The sequence below is a fragment of the Erithacus rubecula genome (assembly GCF_903797595.1).
Source record: "Erithacus rubecula genome assembly, chromosome: 25".
NCBI lineage: Eukaryota > Metazoa > Chordata > Aves > Passeriformes > Muscicapidae > Erithacus > Erithacus rubecula.
The window spans coordinates 1784297-1806554 of record NC_136677.1 but is presented as its reverse complement, the minus strand read 5'-3'; the positions used below and the strand labels follow the sequence as shown (position 1 = coordinate 1806554).

At 45.3% G+C, this 22258-nt stretch overlaps 1 protein-coding gene across 1 annotated transcript; it reads right to left on the bottom strand.

Annotated features, from left to right (window-relative positions):
* Window positions 1–229: 229 nt before the first annotated feature.
* POU2AF1 (POU class 2 homeobox associating factor 1) lies at window positions 230–22005 on the bottom strand. Its single transcript, XM_079326910.1, has 12 exons — window positions 21809–22005; window positions 14668–14795; window positions 13997–14039; window positions 13649–13920; window positions 12085–12356; window positions 8605–8710; window positions 7353–7499; window positions 4678–4729; window positions 4009–4175; window positions 3558–3674; window positions 989–1153; window positions 230–758 (listed from the first exon to the last, which is right to left on the bottom strand). The coding sequence occupies exons 1-12, from the start codon at window positions 21822–21824 to the stop codon at window positions 687–689; spliced, it is 1557 nt and encodes a 518-aa protein (XP_079183036.1). The 5' UTR covers window positions 21825–22005; the 3' UTR covers window positions 230–686.
* Window positions 22006–22258: the final 253 nt, after the last annotated feature.

Genomic DNA, 22258 nt, shown 5'->3' with positions numbered 1-22258 from the left:
TGGATTGGATTGGATTGGATTGGGTTGGATTGGGTTGGATTGGGTTGGGTTGGATTGGGTTGGATTGGGTTGGATTGGATTGGGTTGGATTGGATTGGATTGAACTGTGTTGGGTTGGGTTGGGTTGAATTGGAATGGGTTGGATTGGGTTGGGTTGGTTTGGGTTGAATTGGAATGGGTTGGATTGGGTTGGGTTGGGTTGAGTTGGGTCGGGTTGGGTTGGGTTGGGTTGGATTGGATTGGGTTGGATTGGGTTGGGTTGGGTTGGATTGGGTTGGGTTGGGTTGCAGCATTTCCAGCAGTCCCTCTGCTCCCTCAGAGCAGCATTTCTCAGCCTTTCACAGTCAAACTCTCACCTTGTGCTCTGTCACCTCTGCTCCCAAATCAAAGCTTGGCTGTGCTTTGAACTTATTTGGAATATTTACTTATTTATGTAGCAGCCATTTGATTTGCTCACCTCCTTGCTGGAGGTTTATTCACATTCTCTGTTACCCAAGTTGAGTTTTTGACCATTTGAAAGCTCATTTTCTGTTGTCTGACATGATGCTTGTGGCCACAGGTGGAGAAACACTCTCCCCTCACCTGGTTTCAGCCTGGAGGAGCAGGGATGTGCTGCAGAACCCCCCTCACAGTTTTTATAGGAGGCAGAAGATGGAGTTGAAGCCATTCCATAAATTGCAATTAACTCAGGATCTGGCATTTCTGCGGCAGGAGTTGAATGCAGGTGTGACTTTCCCTTTCTTCAGCAAACGCCTGACCTGCCAAAAAATATGGAATTTCAGGAACATCTGAGCAGCATCTGAGCCATTCAACCATTCAAGCACCATCTGAGCCACCCAAAACACACACACACACAATTATTTACATGTGCATGCAACTAAATAAATACCCAAATACATCAGGAATATTTTTATACCTGCAATCACAACCCAGCCAGCCCTGGAGCGTGCAGGTGAGTTTGGGGAGAGCAGCAGTGAGGATCCCATACCTGATCCCCAGCTTTTCCAGGAGGGGCCATGTGGATTGGCTGGTCATTGTCCAAATTCCTGATGCTGGGGTCAGCCCCATGCTCCAGGAGCAGCTGGATGATTTCCTTCTGGTTCTTGTCACCAGGCAAAGCAGCTGCCATGTGCAGGGCTGTGTTGCCATGGGCCTAAAGAAGGGGGGAGGAAAAAGATAAAAGGGAGTGAAAAACCCGGATAAGCCCCCAGGTGAGCTGTGCCATCTCTCCAGAATCATCCTAGAAATGGAGATGAGAAATGAGAGAAGAATCCTCATGGGATTTGTCATCAGGAGGTGAGGGAGGATCTCTGCTCTGTTTCTCCCAGGCAGGAGGAGGGTTGTGGACTCAGATTTTTTTCTTTGCTAGAACACAAACTGGGGGGCTTTGATGCTTTGGGTGTAGGTGATAAATAGCCCTAAAGCAGGAAGATTCCCTGGTTGCTGAAATCACCCCAAAATCATGCTCTCAAGTATGATTGCTCTGAAATCACCCCTAAATCACACCCTCATGGAAACAGAGACCTGGGGAGTTACTGGAAAAAGAGAAGGCTGTAACAGGCATGGAAATATTGCACTGGGAACCATTAAATTGAATTACAAACCAAACCCATCCAGCTGGTGCCCACCACACAAAGCTGCACAGCACCAGACCCATCTGTGCCTCCTTTTCCAACCCTTCCAAATACCAGGAAGATGCAAATTCCCAAGATCAGGCACAGATTGAGGATTTGCACAGGGAGGACAGAGCTGCCTGTGAAGCCAGGCATGGCTGCAGGGTGCTGCAGAAGCTCTGGTGCCACCAGACCGTGTCAAAATCTGTGCCCTGTCTGCTCAGGTATGACTGGTAACGGCTGTAAATGAGAAAAAGCTGATAAACAAAAGCACAAGGCAAGGTATTTTTAGTCTGCAGGAGTCTCATTCAGGCAGCTGCTTGGTTGTTGTTTTTTTTTTTCTCTCAGAAACAATCATGACATTGGGATGGTTGGGTATAAATTGCAGCCTGTATTAATATTCCAGTTGTTAGAATGTTAAATGGGAAAATGTGATTTTCAGGTCGTGTTAAGCACTGAGACGTCAGGGAGAAGTGAAGCAGAAAATAAAATGGCAGAATTTTAATCGTTTTTCTCAGACAAGGCTTGCTTTACAAGCCCTGAACAAGCAGATCCTTGTCGAGTTTATTATCCTGGAAAGTCAGGGGATGGTTACAAGCTCTTTACAGGATTTCTTGTTAAAATAGATCTGCAGTTGAGAGCTTCCAAATCCAGGCTATGATAACGAGGCAATCTGACAAGAACTGACCTTGAAGCCTCAGGTTGACTTTAATAGATCTTATTTGAGACAAAGTGGGCTCCAGGAATCCTCCAGGTGAAAAAACCTCCGAGGCTTCAATATTTTCCTCATTGTGAAAATGCCATGGAAACAGATTTGGATGAGAGAAAGCAGAAGCAGTGGGTGAGCCAGGGAAACCCAACCATGGCTGTTTCCTTGTCTCCTTCATGCTTTGAAGAGCTGAAAAAGCCAAGATTTCTCCCTGCCCCAGACAGCTCAGCAACAAGACTGAAGACTCCAAGTGATGCTATCACAGGATTGTGATCAAGAGACAACAGAGACTGTCCTGGACAGGCTCTCACCTGCCTGAGGGGTCTTTAAAGATACACAAAGAATGCAGAGAAAATCCCTCCACTGCAAGAAAACACCAGCTCGGCGCCATCAGCCACATACACAACTCAAAATATGTTTTCTGCAGCCCAACAAAAACCTGGAGGGGTAGAAAAAGTGAAGCAACTTTGTCTCTGACAGAGAAATTCAGTCCCTTCCTGAGGGACACAAGCAAGGCTGAGATTGCTGAATTAAAAACCAGGGACCCCCCAGCCTTGTCCCCTTCTTCAAAAGGGAAGGACAGAGCACCCAAAATCAGCCCCTTAGCCCTGCTGAGAGGGGCAGAGCCAAAGCTCTGGCTGCTGGGACACTGCTGAGGCTCCCAGCAATGTCAGGGGGTTTTTTGGGAGGAAGAAAATCACTGCTCAGGATCTGCTCCCAGGTGAGGTGTGGGCAGCACTGGGGAGGTTTCCACTTGCTTTACCCAACCTAGGGCTGGCTGTGCCAGAAAAATCTGCAAATAACATTCAAGGCAGAAAGAATCCTCATGTCCCTTGACAGAAACAGGAACTTTGTCCTTCCTCTGATGCCACATTTGACACAGAGATGAATCAATACCTGGCTGCCCTAAAGTGCCACCTCTCTGTCATGCTGCTGTCAAACCTTGCATCACTGCAGGGCTGTTTTCTCAATCCTCAGCCTAATCTAAAGTTCATGTTCCTCCTCAAGCAACCATTTCCCATGTTCTTCCTCCTCCCTGTTTATCTCCTTCTCATTCTTGATCTCCTGCTGGACCAGGGCCCTGCTTTTCAGGACAGAGTTCAAGCCTGGTGCTGCTCTCCTGGTGAATTGGCTGTTTACTGGAAAATGCAGTCTGGGGTTGAAAAGAAGTTCAGATTTGCAACTTTTGCCCTTTCCCTCTGTAAAAAAAAAAAACCTCTGTTGACAAAAATTACCTTGTTGTTGACAAAATCCTTGGACTTGAAAGCGTTCAGCTGCAGGAAGTACCTGAGCAGGGAGAGGTTCCCATCCTGCACTGTGTAATGAAGAACTGTCTTGTTGCTTTTGACATCCTATTTAAAAACAGAGAAAAAGAATAGAAAAAAAAACCCAAAAATGACAAGCCAAATGAGAAATATTCTGCAGGACAGGCTGGAAATATCCCATAAATCAATCAGAGGTATCCCAGCTGGTGGGGAGCATCTCCCTCCATCCAGTGACCCTCTGAGTGCCCAGTGTCAGCTTCAGGAACCCCAAAAGGCAGCACCTCACCCTGCCAGCAGTGCTTTGGGAGGAGAACAGGCTTGGCCCTTGTGCCAGCAGCTCTTTCCTTCTCCAGTTGTGTGTTTTGAGCTCCAAAAGGGGGAGAATTCCCAGAGAAGCCCTGGATAAGGAGCCTGTCCTCACCCGGCTGTAGATGGAGGCTCCGCTCTGCACCAGGAGGTGGATGCAGGATTCCAGCTCCTTGCTCTGCTGCTGCAGCTCCCTGTGCTGCTCCTCTGTCAGAACCTGGCTGCCCTGATCCCTCAGCAGGCTGTTGTGGGCCAGGACAGCACAGTGGAGAGGGGTATGGCCTGGAAAAGAAATATGGGATGGAGGTGAGGACAGTGCCAGGAAAACACTGAAGTGCAGAGAGGAGGCAGGGCTGGCACTGAGAGCAGCCATTCAATCACCCATTCAATCATTCAATCAACCATTTATTCAACCCTTTATTCAATCATTCATTCAATTATTTATTCAATCATTCAATCATTTATTCAATAATTCATTCAATCATTTATTCAATAATTCATTCATTTATTCAATTGTACATTCAGTCTGTGCAGGTGTTGTTGAGGCACAAGCCCTTCTCAGGTTTCTTCTCTCCCTCTATGGACACTTTTTTTGGGGGGCATTCCAGCATGTTTTTAGTTCTAATGAATCCCCCCCTGAGCCATCAGCACCTCTTAATTTTGTGGCATTTGAATGCACAGACACAACTGTCTCTCCCCCAGCACACCCCCAAAAAACCAACGAGCATCAATGCAATGAAATATCCACACAGGTTTTCACATCACCTGTGCAAAAGGTTTTTACCTTCAAAATCCTTCATTTCCAAATCCAGAGGGAAACCCAGTGACAGGATAACCTGGAGGCAACAGAGAAAAGCAGAATTTTAGTTCAGCAGAACACTCTGCAAGCCAAAATCAGCCAAAGGTAACAAAATGTAAAATCAAACACCACCAGATAATGATAATTTAAATACAAACAAAGCCATGATTTGACTCTAGATTCCAGTGAATGTTCCCAGCAGGGACATTCAAGGTGATCACATTCCCTGGTTTCCTAATTGCCACCTAATTATCCTTTCAGATTCTCAGCTCAGGAGTGCCAGGTTCACTTTCACCCTGGATTAGGCAGACACCAATGACACCAGTACATGTTTATTCAGAGTGAGCCTTGACAAGGACAAATGAAAATCTCTTCTTGACAGAATTTTATGGCCTTAGAGTTTGCCAACACTGACAATTCTCAGGCTGGATTTATTTACTTTTTGTTTTCAGTGTGCAGCAGGGTGTGAAGTTAAACCCTCAGCTTGTGGCAGTGAGGGTACAGAGACACCAGGAATTGTGATCTGGAGATGAGAATTTCTGGGATTTAGCAGAGAATCAAAACATGAAAACTCTTTAAAATAAAAAAATATAGATTTAACACAATGGAGTTAAAGTAGCTCCTTGTCTATATTATTACAGAGGATTTATTTCTTTCTTTTGGTTGTATGGAGCAAGTTGTTCACATTAATGGCTGAGAATTTTTGCAGTGACTCATCTGTGTCAGATGAACCCAGGACAGAATCCTCCCACTGAAAGATCACCCAGAACGGTTAGGGCTTGACTTATCTCCTTCTAACAAAAATAAAATATCTCCAGATCAAATATTGACAGCTACCTCTGAGGTGTTTATTAGAGATTAGATAGTTAATCCATTAGAAAAAAAAAAAAAACCCAACTAATAAAATAAACAAATAGATCATAAAACCTTTCATGACTCTGACCACATCGAGGAGCGAGTCTCTGCCCGTTTTCCCTTTTTATGTCAAGGCAAAAAAAAAAAAAAACCAACAAAAAACAACCCAACAAAAGGAAAACCAAACAAAGGAACCCTGCAATCCAAAGCACCACAGGGCACTCTGAGAGGCTTTGTTGGCATCATCTGGGTGCAAACCTTTTTTCCTCCTGGAGGAAGCACCTGTTTTCCAGAGAACTGGCTGTGTTACACATTAACCACGGGCACAGCTAACGAATGCTGGACGTGCTGCCAGCACCACTGGCACCTCACCCCTGTCCCCTGCCCTCAAGGAACTCACCAAACCCTGCCTGTGCTCAGCCCTGACACAGCCCAAGACAGGTTTGTTTCATTATAAATATATATCATTTCAATAAAATTAATTTTTTATTAATTTCTGGCCAATAGTGAAGCTTTTAAGGCTCACAGGGTGCTAATCCCTGCTGTGGAATCCCTTCCCAAAATTCTCACAGGGCCTGGTTTAAAGTGTTAATTTGCAGTTCAGGGCTGGCACAGAGCTTCTCTTGTTTGCAGAGAAATCCATCAAGCAGCAGGGAAGCCAAGATTTGCTCATCTAAGTCAGATTTTGAAGGAAAATCTGAAAAATGTGCCTCACTTTGAAGGGTGTCCCTGTCTACAGGGTCACATCTCATCTCTCTTCTGCTGCCTTGAGTCTGCACACATTTTTTTGCTCCTGTGTGGGTGACAGTGACCTCAGGCAGGGGTTTCACCCTGGTTTTGGAGCTCCCTCTCCTTGTGCCTGGGAAATGCCACATTTAGAGCTGTGATCTGCTGAAATTATTTCTTTCCCCCCTCAGAGCCACTAAAGAATTTTCCTCTGTAACAGCAGACTGCAAGTGCAGCCCTAAAACAGGAATAAAACCCACTCTGGGTGTGGGAGTCAGTGAGACAGGGGTCTCTGAATTCTTCAGGGAGAAATCAAAGTGCAGGGGTTGAATTAAAGCCTGTGGATGGATTGAAGGACATTAGGCCACTCACACATAAAATAGACATTTAAGTAGAAGTAAGTTAGTAAGTTTTAGTGTGAGGTCTAATGCTTTTAGTAAGTGAAAGGTTTAGATTCCACAGTAGCAGTGTGAGTTCTAGTGAAGGTTGAAAATATGCTCATGTTTTCAGTGGAGGCTCCAGGCCCAGAGCTGTAGACAGTGCTTAGACATAACAGAGACATGAGAATATTGCTGATTTTTTATTTTTCAGATAGAACAAGGCAGGTTGTGTGTGGTCTATATGTAACCTGGAGTGTTAAAAACTGGAGTTCTAACAGGTTAAGGAGTGGTGGTCTGAGTTTGTGTCTTTGCATGTTGGAAAAATCCTATATAAGAGTTTGTATTGGGGAGAGTTGGGGCTTTTTAGCCTTTTGCCTTTCAGCCATCTGCTCTTGCCATTTACCATTGCTTTGCCACTGTTTTTCTGTGCCTTTTGCGACTGATGTGCTTTGTAATAAGAGGTGTTTTGTAATAAATAACCTTTTTAACTATTAACTGCTTTCATTTAAGATAATCTGACAGAGTAGGAGCCAAGAGCTCCAGAGTTGGTGCCTTAGAGCACTGGGGGTCAAGAACATCTGGGAATTCAATCCCAGTCTCCATCTCTCACTGAGATCTTGCCTTTATTTCAAGACACAACACCAACACTTTATTGTGGTTTTATACCACCAGCAATTAAAACCATAAAACTTCTCCTACCTGGAGGACCTGGGTGTAGCCATATGTTGCAGCAAGGTGTAAAGCTGTCTGTCCTTTGTTGTCCACAGCATTGACATCTGCTCCTGCCTGGATCAGGTCGTGCACAATTGCTGCCTGCCTGGCAGTGACAGCCACCAGCAGGGGAGTCTGCAAGAGCAGCACACACAGCTCTGAGAGCAGCTCAGAAAAACCCCAGGCTGCCACTGATGCCTTGGAGTGGCTGCCTGGAACAGAGGCTGGACAAGAATTAGTGAGTAAAAGTGGGTAAAGAGAATAAAATTGTATAAAGAGAATAAAATTGTATAAAGAGAATAAAATTGGATCAATATAAAAAAATTGGATAAAGAGAATAAAAGTGGATAAATTAAAAAGAAAAATTAAATGCCTTCAATAGCTACACCTTGGGCATCCAAAAGCTACACCCAGGATGGATGATGGTCACCAGTTTTTCAGACAGATATAATTTGGTCCAGTTATATATCAAGGGGTTAATCCTCCAATTAAAGCTTCAGGTAATGAAGTCATTTACCCCCAGTTTGCTGCCTTCCCAACTCACTTTTGTTTATACTTTTCAGTATAAAATGAGGTGTCCTTGAGTTCCAGATCTAGAGAAATTGTTTTATCTGAATAGAATGGGAGAACAGGAGCTGACAGGCTATGGAGCTTTAGACACTAAAGAATTGCAGGATTATAAATATATGAAAAACAAAAAAGCTATTTTCTATTTTTTCCAAGGCAGGAGCAGCAGCTGCTGGTGGAAAACAAGGAGTGGGGAAAGGGCTGGCTGGAATCCCAAGGGTTGTGGTGCCAGGGATGAGCAGAGCTCACAGGATGGTTTGGAATCCCACATGGCACCACGAGATGGGGACGTTTTCCATTTCCCTCTCCTGCTCTTCTTCATTTGGATGGCAACCCAAACCCAGCATTTTAAAACCCTGATTGCATCAGGTACAGAACAAGTCAGTTGGCCATAAAACCTTCAGCCTTGCAGAACGATGCCAACACACAAATATTTTGCTGGACCACATCACTCCATGAATTATGGGCTGTAGAAATAATGGGCTCATTCTCATCCCTCCCAATCCACGCTCACGCTACTGGATTTACAGCCCTGTAAATGAGGCCTGTCAGGGCCAAACCTGAGCAGAGGGGCAGAGCTGGATTTTTTTTAGGAAATCTGTCTGTCAGTCTGTCCAAGGCTGTTCCCACCCCACACCCTGCTGGCTGCAGGCCCAGGTGAGCCATTTTTTACCTTTCCTCGGTGCTCCTTGGCATCGAGTCTCCTCAGGGCCCTCATGCGCTCGGCGGCTGCCAGCGTGTGGGCCCGCAGGCCTTTAGCTGCATAAATATGCAGAATTCTAAGACAGCAAATAAAGACACCCGTCACTGATGGAGCATGCACCACACTGCTCACAACTTCACGGGGCCATTTTTGGGGTTTTACACCCAGAGCTGCACAGGTCTGTGCCATGAGCCCCAAAATCTCCCGTTCCCTTGGGAAGGGGTTCCAAGCCCCCAGGAGCCCCCAACTCTCCTGAGCTGCCCCTTCCCATCCCAGCACCTTCCTCCAGCTGGGATTCACCACTGGCAGCTGGAAAAGTCCTCCACAATCCCCAGTTGGGGGAATTGTGTGTGTGGGTCAATTTTTGGGGTGTTACGGCTCTGGGTGTGTTGGTGAAACCTCACCACGGGGGCAACAACTACTCCCTAATTGATATATTTGTGATATATCAACCTGTTAAAGTCCTTAATTGATACATTTGTAATATATCAACCTGTTAAAGTCCTTAATTGATAAATTTGTAATATATCAACCTGTTAGAATGCTCCAATGGATGTATTTATGTTATATCAACCTGTTAAATTCCCTAATATATATATTTGTAATATATCAACCTGTTAAATTCCTTAATTGATAAATTTGTAATTTATCAACCTGTTAGAATGCCCCAATGGATGTATTTATGTTATATCAACCTGTTAAATTCCCTAATATACATATTTGTAATATAGCAACCTGTTAAACTCTCCAATGGATATATTTGTAATATATCAACATGTTAAATTCCCTAATACACATATTTGTAATATAGCAACCTGTTAAACTCTCCAATGGATATATTTATATTATTTCCACCTGTTAAATTCCTTAATTGATATATTTGTAATATATCAACCTATTAAAAATCCCCAATGGATATATTTATGTTATATTGACCTGTTAAACTCCCTAATTGATATATTTGCAATATATCAACCTGCTAAACTCCCCAATGGATATATTTATATTATATCCACCTGTTAAACTCCCTAATTGATATATTTTTAATATATCCACATGTTAAACTCTAATTTCTATCAATTAGATAGAGGGTGTCCTCTATATACTGTCCTTATATTTTGCACAAGTTGTCACAGCCCATGGATGGCCTTTGGTGATGGGGAAAATCCTTCTCTGCTTCACTTTGGTCTCCTGGCTCTGGCTGGAGCCACTTTCATCCCCCCATGGAAATTCCAACCCCCTAAAACAGGAGGAGAACACCCCAGAACAGTCACACCAACCCCTGGCTTCACTCTGCTCCAGACAGAAATATTTGATGGTGGTGGTGGGCACTTGTTTCTCTCCCTGGGTAATTTTGTACCCCAGAACCACCCCTTGTAATTTCAGGAAGTGGAAATACAATTTTCTGGCTAATCTGATTTTCAGTCAAGCTCAGCATTAGCTGTGCTGCACACTCACACATCCCCAAGGGTGCCAGGAGAGGATAAGAGTGATTGAAGCTGAACTGCAGGAAATGCCTCCAGGCCACAGTTGGATCATGGAATTCCTTCTTAGTCTGCTTAATGTGTAAAATTAGCACCAAGTCTGACAGCTAATCTCTGGTTCTAGCCTGTACATTTATTACTGAACTAATTGATGGCTAAACCAATGCTTGAGGGTAGGAAATAAAACACTCTAGGCATAACAAAGTTACTGTAGATCTTTATTGGAAAAAAAAAAAAAAAGAATTTGTCTTTTTTTTCTAACCAGAACAACCCAGAAAGAAATGATGAAACAGTTTCATCTTTTGTTTTATGTTCACACACAGAATTTACATACATTGGAGTGAAAGGAATTGAAAAGCAATCAGAGCAACCACAGGCCTGATTCACAACTGCTTTATCCCAGCTTCACCTAGGGAACATCTCTGAACTCTGTCAGACTGGGGGAAGCAGTTGTGAATTAAGCTCCTTTGAATTAATTTCTTTGCTGGGTTTTTCTGCAAATATAAGCCACTAATTTCAATGCAAACCTCAGCTACTGCTCTTTTCCAACAACTTCATGATCACTTACATGATCTAGTGCTTGTGTCTTCCTCATTTGTCCATATTCAATTAAAAAATACCCTTGGAAAGTCTTTTAGACCTTCAACTTGAGTTTTCAAACCTCACCCAGGCTGTAAGGCCACTTGAAATATTATTGCCTGGGTGGCAACTGGACTCCAGGTAAGAGTACAATAAATTATTTTGCAGTTAGTCTTGCAAATAATGAAATCACCTAAAAATCCTGGGCTTTAGAAAGCAGAAAAACCCAGAGAAATTGTGTTCACCAGCCAAGAGCCTCTTGTTTGTCCAGAAAACAATAAACAGGGTTCATGGGGATGTATCTCCTGAAACACATTTGCCTGTGGCCTCAACCAAATTATTTACAGTTGTATCAGAGGGAAAAGTGAAGCTGCTCATTCTCCAGGGAAGGAAACCAGAAAGCCAAGAAGGATTCGTGTGCAGCCTGGGGAACTTCCCAAGGAGAGGTCACTAAAGTTGCCTGGCTCAGCACATCACCAGCTCCACACTCACACACTACAGAAAAGTGAAAATATTGCCAAATAACAGTAATGCCATGAATCCCTTGTTGGGCTGAGTCCAGATTCTGGGAAATCCCTGTCTGCTCCATGATCTCCTGATCCAGAGCCATGAATTGCAATCCTGGCTGAGACAGAAATCCCAAATCTTCAGTGGGACAGGATCTATGCCCTGGCAGTGTTACCAGCCAGCCACTAAATCAGCCCCAAATCTCAAATTTGGGTATTTCAGAGCCCCAAACCCCTCTGCAGCTAAAAAACCACGACCCCAAACCCACAGCTCCACCCCTGCAGGGCTGGGCTCAGGGGCAGACAAGGTGAGAGCTCCCAGTTACAGCTTGGTGTGAATTCCTGCTCTGCACAAGGGATCTCTGACTGCTCTGGCATTCAGCTCAGCTTTATTTTCAAACTGCTGCACCTACCTGGAGAACAAAGCTACACTTCACCTTTTCCTGATTTCCAAAGGAATAGTAGAATTTAGGAGAGAAAAATGTCAATTTAGGTTCCCCACAATGTTTTCTAAATCTGGTGAGAGTTCCTCCCTGATCAGGTCAAAACCACACAAACAAGGAATTTCCACAAAAGCAGCCCTATTGAAATGGGTTTGCCAATATTTAGAGGCGATTGTACCCTCGCCAAATGCTACAGCTGGCTGTGGCTACACTGCAATCTGTCATTCTGAGGGTGAAAATCACCTTGTGGTGGTCCAGAGCTGCCTGGGAGAGGCAGCACAAAGCAAACTTCCCTCAAAATCACGGCGCGCTAAAATTCCCACCCCACCCACTTCTCCTCCCTCCCCAAACCCCCACCGAGGTGCCGGATGGAGCAGCTGATGCTCCAGATGTGCAACCTAGAGCCCTTCAACAGACAGAGCATGGCTTAACACGTACGTATCATTGTCTTCATCTTCCAGCAGCAGCTTCTCGATGGGCAGCGCGCCGATGGCTCTGCGGGCATCCTCCAGCTCCTGCGGGGCTGGCTCGGGGATGGAGATGGGCACGGGCAGCAGCTGGGGCCCGGGGAAGGAGGAGGAGGCTGCAGGGTACTGCAGGCTGGAGGCTGGCAGCGCTGGCAGCGGCTGTGCCCACGGGAAGTACGGCAGCGGCGGCTGCGGCTCCGGCACCTCCAGCGGCGGCACCACGGCCGGGGCAGCGCTGCGGGGCTGGGACGGGACACAGAGGGGACAGGTGAGGGGAGCAGCCTGCGGGGATGGGGACACTGAAATGGGAGAGGAATAGCTGATGGGACAGGGACACTGAAATGGGAGAGGAACAGCCTGATGGGACAGGGACAGAGAAACTGAAATATGAGAGGAATACCCTGCTGGGACAGGGACAGAGATACAGCAAAATGAGACAATCAGCCTGATGGAACAGGGGAGAGAAATGGCAAAAAGTGAGGGGAACAGCCTGGTGGGACAGGGACAGAGACACTGAAATATGAGAGGAACAGCCTGGTGGGACAGGGACAGAGATACCAAAGAATGAGAGGTGCACCTTGATGGGACAGGGACAGAGATGGCAAAAAAAAGAGAGGAAGAGCCTGATGGGACAGGAATACCAAAAAATGAGACAATCAGCTAGCTGGGACAGAAATACAGCAAAATGAGACAATCAGGCTGCTGGAGCAGGGGGAGGATGCAGCACAGGTTTGGGATGCTCACCCCACTTCTAACATCCCCCATCTTTCCTCCCTGGGTGAAGCTCTGCCCTGAGGGTGACCTCAGGCTCCCTCCAGATTCTGTTCCCATTGCCACCCTCCCTGTGGCCCTGTCACACCCTCTGGACACCCTCTGCCCTCTGGACAGTCCCAACTTTGCTGCCACCAAGGCTGGAGCAGCTGCTTGTGGCTGCTTCCCAGGCGGAGCCACATCCCAAACCCAGCACAAGGGCCACAGGGACACAGAAATGGCCTTTGGGGGATTTGTGGCTCTGTCTGAGCAGCCACACTGAGCCAGGGAGAGGAAAATCAGCTGCCTGAGAACTCTCTGCCCTTCCCCTCTAAAGGGCACCACATCATCTTGTGTCAGCCAGGCAGATTTTGTCTGGCCTGAAGCCAAATATTCTGCTGTCTTTACATATTTTGACCTTGCTCTTTTATCCTTTAACAGCATCTCCTGAGAAATTTATTGCCAAGTCATCCTTCCTGCCTCAGCTGATCAATGCATTTCCTGGAACCCCAGTGACATTCCCTTTTTATTTTAAACTTGGAAATGAAGAGTGAAAATTCCTGTTTAGTCTGGAAAGGTGAAGAGAGCTGGAAAAGTTATGAATTTTTCCTGATTCACAACTTTCTGCCCTGCTCAAACCATCTTACTGTCCAGGAAACTCCATGGGCATAGATACAAAGACACACAGCACAACAGTAAATAAATAAATTAGATCAACCACACCCCACAGCTGCTGCTAGAAGGTGGGAATTAACAACATTTCCAGCTTGGTGTTTTTGACTTACTGCAAAATTGGTGATGAGAGGCTGGGAAGTGTAAGTGAGGACAGGGGAGGGTCCCACCAGGGTGTAGCTGGGGCACACGGGCTGCACGTACATATCTGCAGTGCAGGGACAGCTGCCAGCCTCGTGGGACACCAGCTCAGGGTAAGGGCTCCACTGAGCCAGGGGCTGCAGGGAGCTGCCAGAGGGCTGGGAAATCCACCCAGAGGCCAGAGCTCCTTCCTCTGGGCCAGGCAGAGCAGGGCCAGCAGCGTCCACATCAATGCAGGGCTGGCCTGGAAAACAGGGCAGGGTTAAAGGGCAGCTCAGCACAGTGCTCATGCAGAGTCACAGGGACAAGGGATGCATTACCCATGGGGGAGTAGGAAGGGACTGGCTGGTGGGGCAAAACCACCTGGAAGAGAGAAGAAAACAAAAAAAAAACAAAAGTCAGAGGTGAAGCCCATCAGCATGAAATCAAATTGCTCAGAGGAGCACAAAGAAGCCCATCAGCAGTAAATCCAATCCCTTAGAGAAGCACGAAGCATCATCCAGGCATTATCAGAGCTGATTGTCAATGTCAGGGTCTGAATCCTGCCTGAACTGAAGCTGGCAGCCAGCACACAGCACCCCAAACACCCACAGTGTCCCCTCAGCTCAGGGGGACCTTGAGGTGTTTAAATCAGTTTGAGGTTTAAACCTTGAGGTTTAAATCAGGCAGGGATGGCTCTGGATGGTCTCTTTGGGACTCCTGTTAATCTGCCTCCCTTCCAAGCCACTTTCAGTGCCTGGGAATCAGATCCTGCTGAGCTCAAAGCACTTTTCCCTCTCCATTAAGTGATGGAAGGTGCTGATTTAATCACCCCACCCAAAGAGACATTGATGGCATTGCCAGGCACCACCAGCCTGCAGGGCCTTCAAAATGCTTTAGGGATGCAAAGGTTTGGTTTTTTTTTTTTTTTTTTTTTTGGCAGGGTATTGCTGGGGCTGGGCAATCACTGAGCTCCTGAAGGAGAATTTTCCTCCTGCTGGATTTTCCCTACCGTTGTAGCTGCAGTTGCACTGGAATTTTGGATATTTCCCCTTTTCCTCTTCAGCAGCTCCTTCACTGGCTCCTTCACTCTGACACCTTGGTAGGGACGAGGCTGTGGCTGCTGGTCTGGGCCAGAAGCTGAGAAAAAAAAGAAATTAAAATTTATGTAACATTTAGTTTTCTTTTTAGGGATCCCAAATCCCCATGGCAGCCTGGTGGCTGTACCAGGAAAACTTTTATTTTATTCTTCCTTTCCTTTGTGTCTCTCAGTACCACTGCAGAGTAGCTTTACACACTCCCAAAAGGAAAATCAAACCAAATATACCCAAAAGGTGACACACCAGAACTGCTGGCCAGGCAGGGACATAAAAAAGAGAAATGTATTCACTCTTTAGGCAGAAAATATAAAAGCAACCCAAATTAGGAAAACATCCTCACTTGGAAAACCATTAAAACATCATTTAAATATCGCATTTTGAGACCAGGCAGGTGCTGAAGTCCCAGCCTAGACCAGAGCTGTATTTCAGTTCCATGATTTTAAATTTTTTCTCGTAGCTTGTCTGTGTGCCAACACCTCACAGATCTAAAGCCAAACCCAGACCCAGCTCCCAGCCATGAATTCTGCTGCATTTTGAAGAGTGAAGTTTGCAGGCAGCTCCCAAAGCCTCTCCCAGAGCCACGGGAGCAGGGGAAGCACTTTTCTGCCAGGGGCAGAATTAACAGCTCATATTTTACCTGGAGTGTTTGGAGGGAATTGATAGCAGAGGGAAGCAGGGATATCAAAGGCTGCTGATAGCAGGGGTGGCTGCCTGCCCCTTTCACTGCACTTTGGTGTGCAAACACAGAAATTGATAAGTTTTCCATTTTTAAAGATTGCAACTGGCCTTTGGTTTGCAGGTGCAGGTGGGGATCCAGCTCCAATCGGAATTTGAAGCTCTTATTCCACCCTGGCAGTGTTTATTTAGATCCACATGCTACAAGAATGAATCATTTCACCTCAGATCATCTCTCCCAGCTACACTGAATTCTGTGCACACTGAGATGTTTCTGTTGCACCTTCCTGGTAGGAGAAAAATGGAGTTCTAAATGCAACAATCATAAATCCACCTCAAGAGTTACTCAACAGAATTAACGCCTCTGCTTTAATTTCTTTTTTAAAAGACTTTTCTTCCCTTCAGTTTGGTTCCTTTATTAACTCATTATACATAATTTAATTTTGAATTCTTGATTGATCACTATAAATCCTTTTAGGACCAGACAGAACTCCATTTATGCACTGAACTGTTGCTTTTGTTATGCACATTAAGTAAATATTTTACTTTCATATGGTAGTCGAATAAAAGATCATTTTCCAGCCTTTGCCTGATCTACCTTTGCTTTCTCTGGACATCCTTTGTGGCTCTTTAAATCAGGGTTTTTGCATTCCCTGTGGCTTTCAAAATGAAACTTTAAAAGAGAATAAATGTTCTTTAAGTCTCCATTCAAGCATCCACAAGGGCTTTTAATACAGTTTTGCTTTTAAATGTAATTGGTATTAATTTATTTGAGTGCAAATAATAAAGAGTTCTGGTGTTCTTGGCGCTGCATGAAAACATCAATTCCACAAATCTGAGCTCTGCCAGAGCTGCTTGAGGGACAGAAATGAACATTTTGGGGAGTATCTCATCCCCAACTCATCAAAGGGCCTCCCTGCAGAATTAGGGTGGGGAAGGATGGTGGTTTCTGGCTCCAGGTTTGGGGGATGGGAAAGAAGAAATTTACTGTAAAAGCTGACAAATATACCTATTCAGAATTTCCGGTGAAAGCAGAGTAACCCCAAAAAGAAAAAAAAAATATATAAAGAGAAAAAAATATTTTAAAAACCAAAGTCTGCAGATCATATTTCGGTTCCCCCAAGCTGACCTCCAGAAATAAAAATAATGTGAGCACAGCTGCTTTTCCACTGCTCAGGGGTGTGTGGGGCCTGAGCATCACAGGCAGACCACAGCAAAATGACTTTGGGGCTTTGGGTGCAATTCCTCATCGAGCAAAAGACACAAGGTCGTTTGCAAATATCAGCATTTGGAGGAATAATGACAATTTAATTATCTTTGTAAAGGAAGAACCTGCATTTAGTCATCCTTATATAAAGGTTTTAACAAAGTGTTGAACTGTCTTGGACTGAGATCCCATTATAGTCTAATTTTGGACACGAGAGCCCATTCCAGTCAATAAAATGAAAGGAATAGCAGCAGTGTCCTGGCTTGTCTCAGCAATTCAGCCACGTGCTGCTCCTCAGCAGCTTTGGATCTGCACCTGCCCTGCCAAGCTGGGGCAGTTTGAGACATCTCCAGCCAAGGGAGAAGAGAAGGAATCCAAACCCAAGAAGTTTTGCAGTGGTTTCCACATTTCATTTCAGTGCTTTGGCCAGGCTGCCTCCCCTGTGCTCAGCCCCAGGTTCCCTCCATCAATGTTATCACCTGATGTGTTTGCTGAAAGTCCACAAAAGCCTTGAAGACTTGTGAGCAAACTTGGGAAGTGGCTGCTGGAAAAGCACCAAATGCTCCCAAGTCAGGGGCCAACAGCAGATATTGGATTCCAGACCAGCCTGCAGCTCAACCCTGGAGCATCCAAACTGCACCAAAATCTACCTTGGCATCTGTCACCGTCAATTTATTCAGAAACAGATTCACAAAAACATCCATCCAGGCAGAGAAAACGTGTGAAGACATCACCAAAAAAATTCAGAATGTCCATGCTGCCCTCCATTGTGGCTGGGAGGGGAGGGAAGAGCAGAGCAGCTGCTGGAAGGGGCAGGCAGCCGAGCGTGGAGGGTTTCAGATCTCTAAACTTCCCCCAGCACCTCTGCCCTTCACACACCATCACCAGCTCAGTTTCAGCCCTCCAGCCAAGGCAGAGCCATTTCCCAGCAGGCAGATTTTGCTTTGAATTCCCCTGCTGCAGGAGTGTCCCCCTTGCAGAAGATTTCTGTGCTCACAATTCTGATAAGTTTATCAGCTGATCACTGTTAGCACTGCAAATAGCTTGCCCCAATTTTTTTTTTCCTCCTTTCGCCCCTCTAGTGTAATAAATAATTGAAAAGAAACACAATCGTTTCTCTTGTTTGCAGTAGCACCAAAATGCAATCGCTGACTGCAAATAACAAGGGAAATTTAGATTTCAATTAGCAATTGGCTTGGATATTGGAGAGCAAATCACATTTTTATCAGGCACGGTGAACTTAGGCTAATAAAAAGAAGAAAGAGGCTTCATTTCATAGGCTTGTGTGCTTAGTGTCAAACCAAAACCTTTTTACATCCATGCCTATTGCAAGGGACTCAACATTAGTCATGATCCTGTCCTTATTTCCTGGTTAACAAAGTTTTCCTCAAAAAAAACAGGGTGATCTTTATCTCTGCTCTGTGGTCAGTGCAGGGCAGGGGAGCAAAGCTCTGAAATGCATTTAATTGCCCAAATTTAAATTCCCACCTCCATCCCTATCCCTCAGCACCCTTCAGGGCATATCCTGATTTTAATTAATATTTTAATTGATCCAGCCACCAGTTAAAGGTGAAACACTGGCACAACCCACCTGCAATTCCAGCCCCTGGAAACAAAAATCCATTTTTTTTCTGCCAAGATCCATCTGAACCAGGTGTGTTGGTGGCCACAGCCTGGGGTGGCTGGTGAGCACCAGGTCCCTGTACCTGATCTAAATTAATTAACACATACCTGATAATTCTCTGGCTGATCCTGAGAATAAAAACCTCATGAAACAACTCAGAAAATGTTAATCTGAGTTCCATTTGGCCATCTCTTGCTTCAGCATCTTTTCCAAAGGGTACTGAATCCCAAAGCCCCAGGAAAGAAAAATTGGGCTGGAGAGGATTATTATTTATCCTGTTCAGTGCACTGGGGGTGGAGAATTCAGGAAAGATTTTGGCAATGCAAAGCACCCACCAAACATCTGGGCAGAGAATCTGCTTAAAAACAATCCCAGCTCAGAGCAGGGGCAAAAATTGATGGTTGATTGCTGAGCACAAGAAAATGTGCATATTCAGCCTCAATATTTCACCTGCTGACCAACACCTCAGATTTGTGTTTGGCCAGGTCTCCTACACTGCATTATAACCACCAAAGTCAGTGAAATATTAATTTAACGAAAGAATATTTTAGATTTATGGCCAATATCTTCATTTTCAGGTGTTGGAAGATTTTCCAGGATTTGAACTAGCTTTGGGTTCAGGCAAATCCACGTGGCCTGTGCTGTTCTTAGGGGATGTTTTGATAAATGTCCTTTAAAAAATATTTCCTTCACACCTAAAAGGATCTAAATGAGTGGAGAGTCTACATTTTGTTGCCACACAAGGAAGGTACTGGAGATGAACAAATATAGAGTGGATTTTAGATTTTTTCCAATTGGATAGGAACCAAAATCAAAGGGAGACAAAATGCTGCTCTGTTTATTCTAATTAAAAAAAAATAAAAGCTTTCAAGTGCCCAATAAGAGTTGGATGTAGTGGTGAGGGCCACTAAAAATTCTCTGTTTCAGAATAAGAGAAGCCCTGGTGCAAAGGGGAAGCTGAGATAGACAGAAAGTGTCTTTAACCTTAAGTCTCACCCTCAGGTCCTCATTCCTCCCAGCCCATAATACTCTTTCCATTTTAGTAATGCAAGCTTTCCATTGAATTGCTGCTGTGGTCATTCGTAGAGTTTGACACCTGCTTTGCCAAGCATGGATGGGCTCAACTTTCAGGCTGTCCCTCTGCTCCTGGTGGGGTTTTACCAAAATTATCTCTCACAAGGTGCAGAATGTGGCAGTTTCACCTCTCAGTCTCATTAGCTGATACTTTCAGGGTGGCTCAGGCCAGCCCCACATCTGTCCTGGCCAGGAGAGCTTCTCTCTCTCCACTTGAAAAGCCTTTGGGAAGGGATTTGCAGAGGTGTGAACTCACATCTCTCGGTGGTGAAGGGAATCTGAATCTCTGCCCGTGACTGAAACAGCAGCTGAACACCCAAAAAAACCATGAGAACAGGCAAAAGCAGCACCTAGATAGGAAATTCCTGCAGAATTAGAGTTAACTAGGCTGGAAAAGACCTTTGGGGTCATCAAGCCCCAGCTGCTTCCACAGTTTTCAGAACATAAACCACGAGTATGGAAGAGCTGTTTAAAAAATTCGTGGTGGAGGTGACAACAAAAAGAGATGGAGGGGAAATAGCTGGTGGTGCCCATGGATTTCCCACCCCTGAGGGGCTGCTGGGGCTGCTCCCCCTCAGCAGAACCCTGGGGAGCCCCAACCAGTCACTTCTCCTGGGCCGTGGGAGGGGAGGTTTTCAGGCTGAGCCACCCTGGGGGTTTTGGGAGCCCAGGGCCCCATTCCTGCCCAGGATCACTGTGCTGTGACCTGGGGAACATCCCCAGCCTGCAGAGAATCCCAGCCAGCAATTCCCAAAGAGTTCTGCACAACAGGAGCCTCTGGTGATGGCAGTGAGGTGTCCCAGTTTTCTGCAGAAATGTCACCTGCAGGAGCAGGAAACCTCCCTTGGGAGGTGTCCTGAGAAGTGTCCTCAGGTGAGGTCACACCTGCTGTTTGGCAGAGTTCTTGTCTCCCTTTTGGGTTTTCACAGAATGTTCTGACCCCCCAGGATCATCCATTCTGAGGTGAATGGCCCATCCAGGGCTTGAACCCAAAATCTTGTTGTTACCAGCACCACACGAGCCAAACCTCAGGGTTTCAGTTTGGAAAGTTCCCAGGTCACCTGAGCTGTCCCTGCATCCATTCCTGTGGGGTCACAGGTGGCCTGAGCAGGTGGTGCAGGAAATGTGAGCTGGTCCCACTGACAGGAAACAGAGGTGACACCAAAAGGGGACACAGAACCCCTGGGAACTCCAAATTCCACCAAAACCCACGGGATGTGCCATGGACACCTACCCTGACCTCAGGGATCTCACTGGGGTCCCCAGGACTCCCCTGCCTTCAAAGCCAACACTCTGCAGTGCCTTGGAAAAGAAGCAGCATGGATCACATTTCCAACAGCTCCATGCTGAAAAAAGGAATTCTGACAACACTACAAAAACAGGGAGATTCGAGGATTAACAAGTCAGGATAATTTGTCTAAATTATCATCAGGGAATGACTGACATTATTTGACTTGTAATTCCTGCAAGTGTCAAAGGAAAAAAAAAAGCAAAATAAAACCAATTCCCAACTTCCCAAAGTATTCACTTCCCAATTTCCTCCTAGCCAAAGCATTGTTGTTAGCACTGCTTTGTCACTGCAGGAATAAAAATAAACCAACCCAAATAAATCATTCAGGGACTTCCAAGATGGAAGATTAGAATCAGGATTTGGATGTAATCAGCTTGCAGTTTTTTCCATGTCTTCTCCTGAAAACTGCTCAAGGTGAAGGAGAAAATCCAAATTAAACTTCCTAAATACTCATTGGAACACATTTACTACACACAGTAAAACAACCTAGGAGCAGTGATAAAAAGATGAGTAATGGCAGATAAATCACTGGCAAGGGTTAAAAAAAATTAATTTTTCCACTCAGGTGTGTTGTACCACTCTATGTTAATGGAACAGCAGGGTGAGAGGCAAGGGGTGGCAGCACAGTTGCCAAAATCACTGATAACAAATGAGATATGCTGGTGAGAAGAGCGAGAATGAAAACCTTGCAAGAATCAAACACCTACCTGGAGCAGGATCAGTAAACTACAGCAGCAAAGGTGGGCCCAGAGGAGTGAAATTATCTTGAAAACAAGAAAACTGATTTCCTGTAAAGTCATAACTGTATTGCCCTCAACTGCTTTGTTCCTGATCTCTTTTAATTAGCTGAAAGAAGTACATATCAAAAAAGAAAGGCACAGAAATAAGATTTCTCACAGGTTTCACTTTTCAAAAGGAAAATTTTCTGCTATGTAACCACCGTAACCTTTGATATAATACCTGCATCCTGTTATTGTTTTTATGAATCATAGTCTTCCACTTGATTCATAGTGATGAAAGCCAACAAAGCAGCCCTGAGCTCATATCCCTGCTGGAAAATGAGCATCACACCTCAGCCCTGGCCTCTCTGGAGCCACCCCTGAGCATCCCCTCCCTGCCACTCTCTGCTGATTTATCCCTCAACCCTCAGCAGGTAGGAAAAGCAAATCAGAGCTCACTTACATTTTTGCCAGTGCATTCTGTGGTGGGATGGAGGTTTGGTTTTTTTTTTCCCTCTTCTTGGTTGAGGATAACTCAGCTCTGTGTGTGTGTGATGCTGCTGGGTGGGGATGTGACAAGTGAGGGTCAGGATGTTTCTTTCAGCTTTTTAAAAGCGCCGTGTTCCCGCTGAGCCCTGTGACATCATCACCCCTCAACCACAGTCACTTCTACATTTTCCTTTTGCTCTCTGCTTCTTCTTCTTCTTCTTCTTCTTCTTCTTCTTCTTCTTCTTCTTCTTCTTCTTCTTCTTCTTCTTCTTCTTCTTCTTCTTCTTCTTCTTCTTCTTCTTCTTCTTCGTCTTCTCCTTCTCCTCTCCTTCTTCTCCTCCTTCTCCTTCTCCTTCTCCTTCTCCTTCTCCTTCTCCTTCTCCTTCTCCTTCTCCTTCTCCTTCTCCTTCTCCTTCTCCTTCTC

Coding starts and splice junctions, on each gene's coding strand:
- POU2AF1 (XM_079326910.1), bottom strand. Junction 4,176..4,677: donor GGAAATGAAGGATTTTGAAG/GTAAAAACCTTT, acceptor TTTCTTTTCCAG/GCCATACCCCTCTCCACTGT. Junction 1,154..3,557: donor AGGATTTTGTCAACAACAAG/GTAATTTTTGTC, acceptor CCCCTTCTTTAG/GCCCATGGCAACACAGCCCT.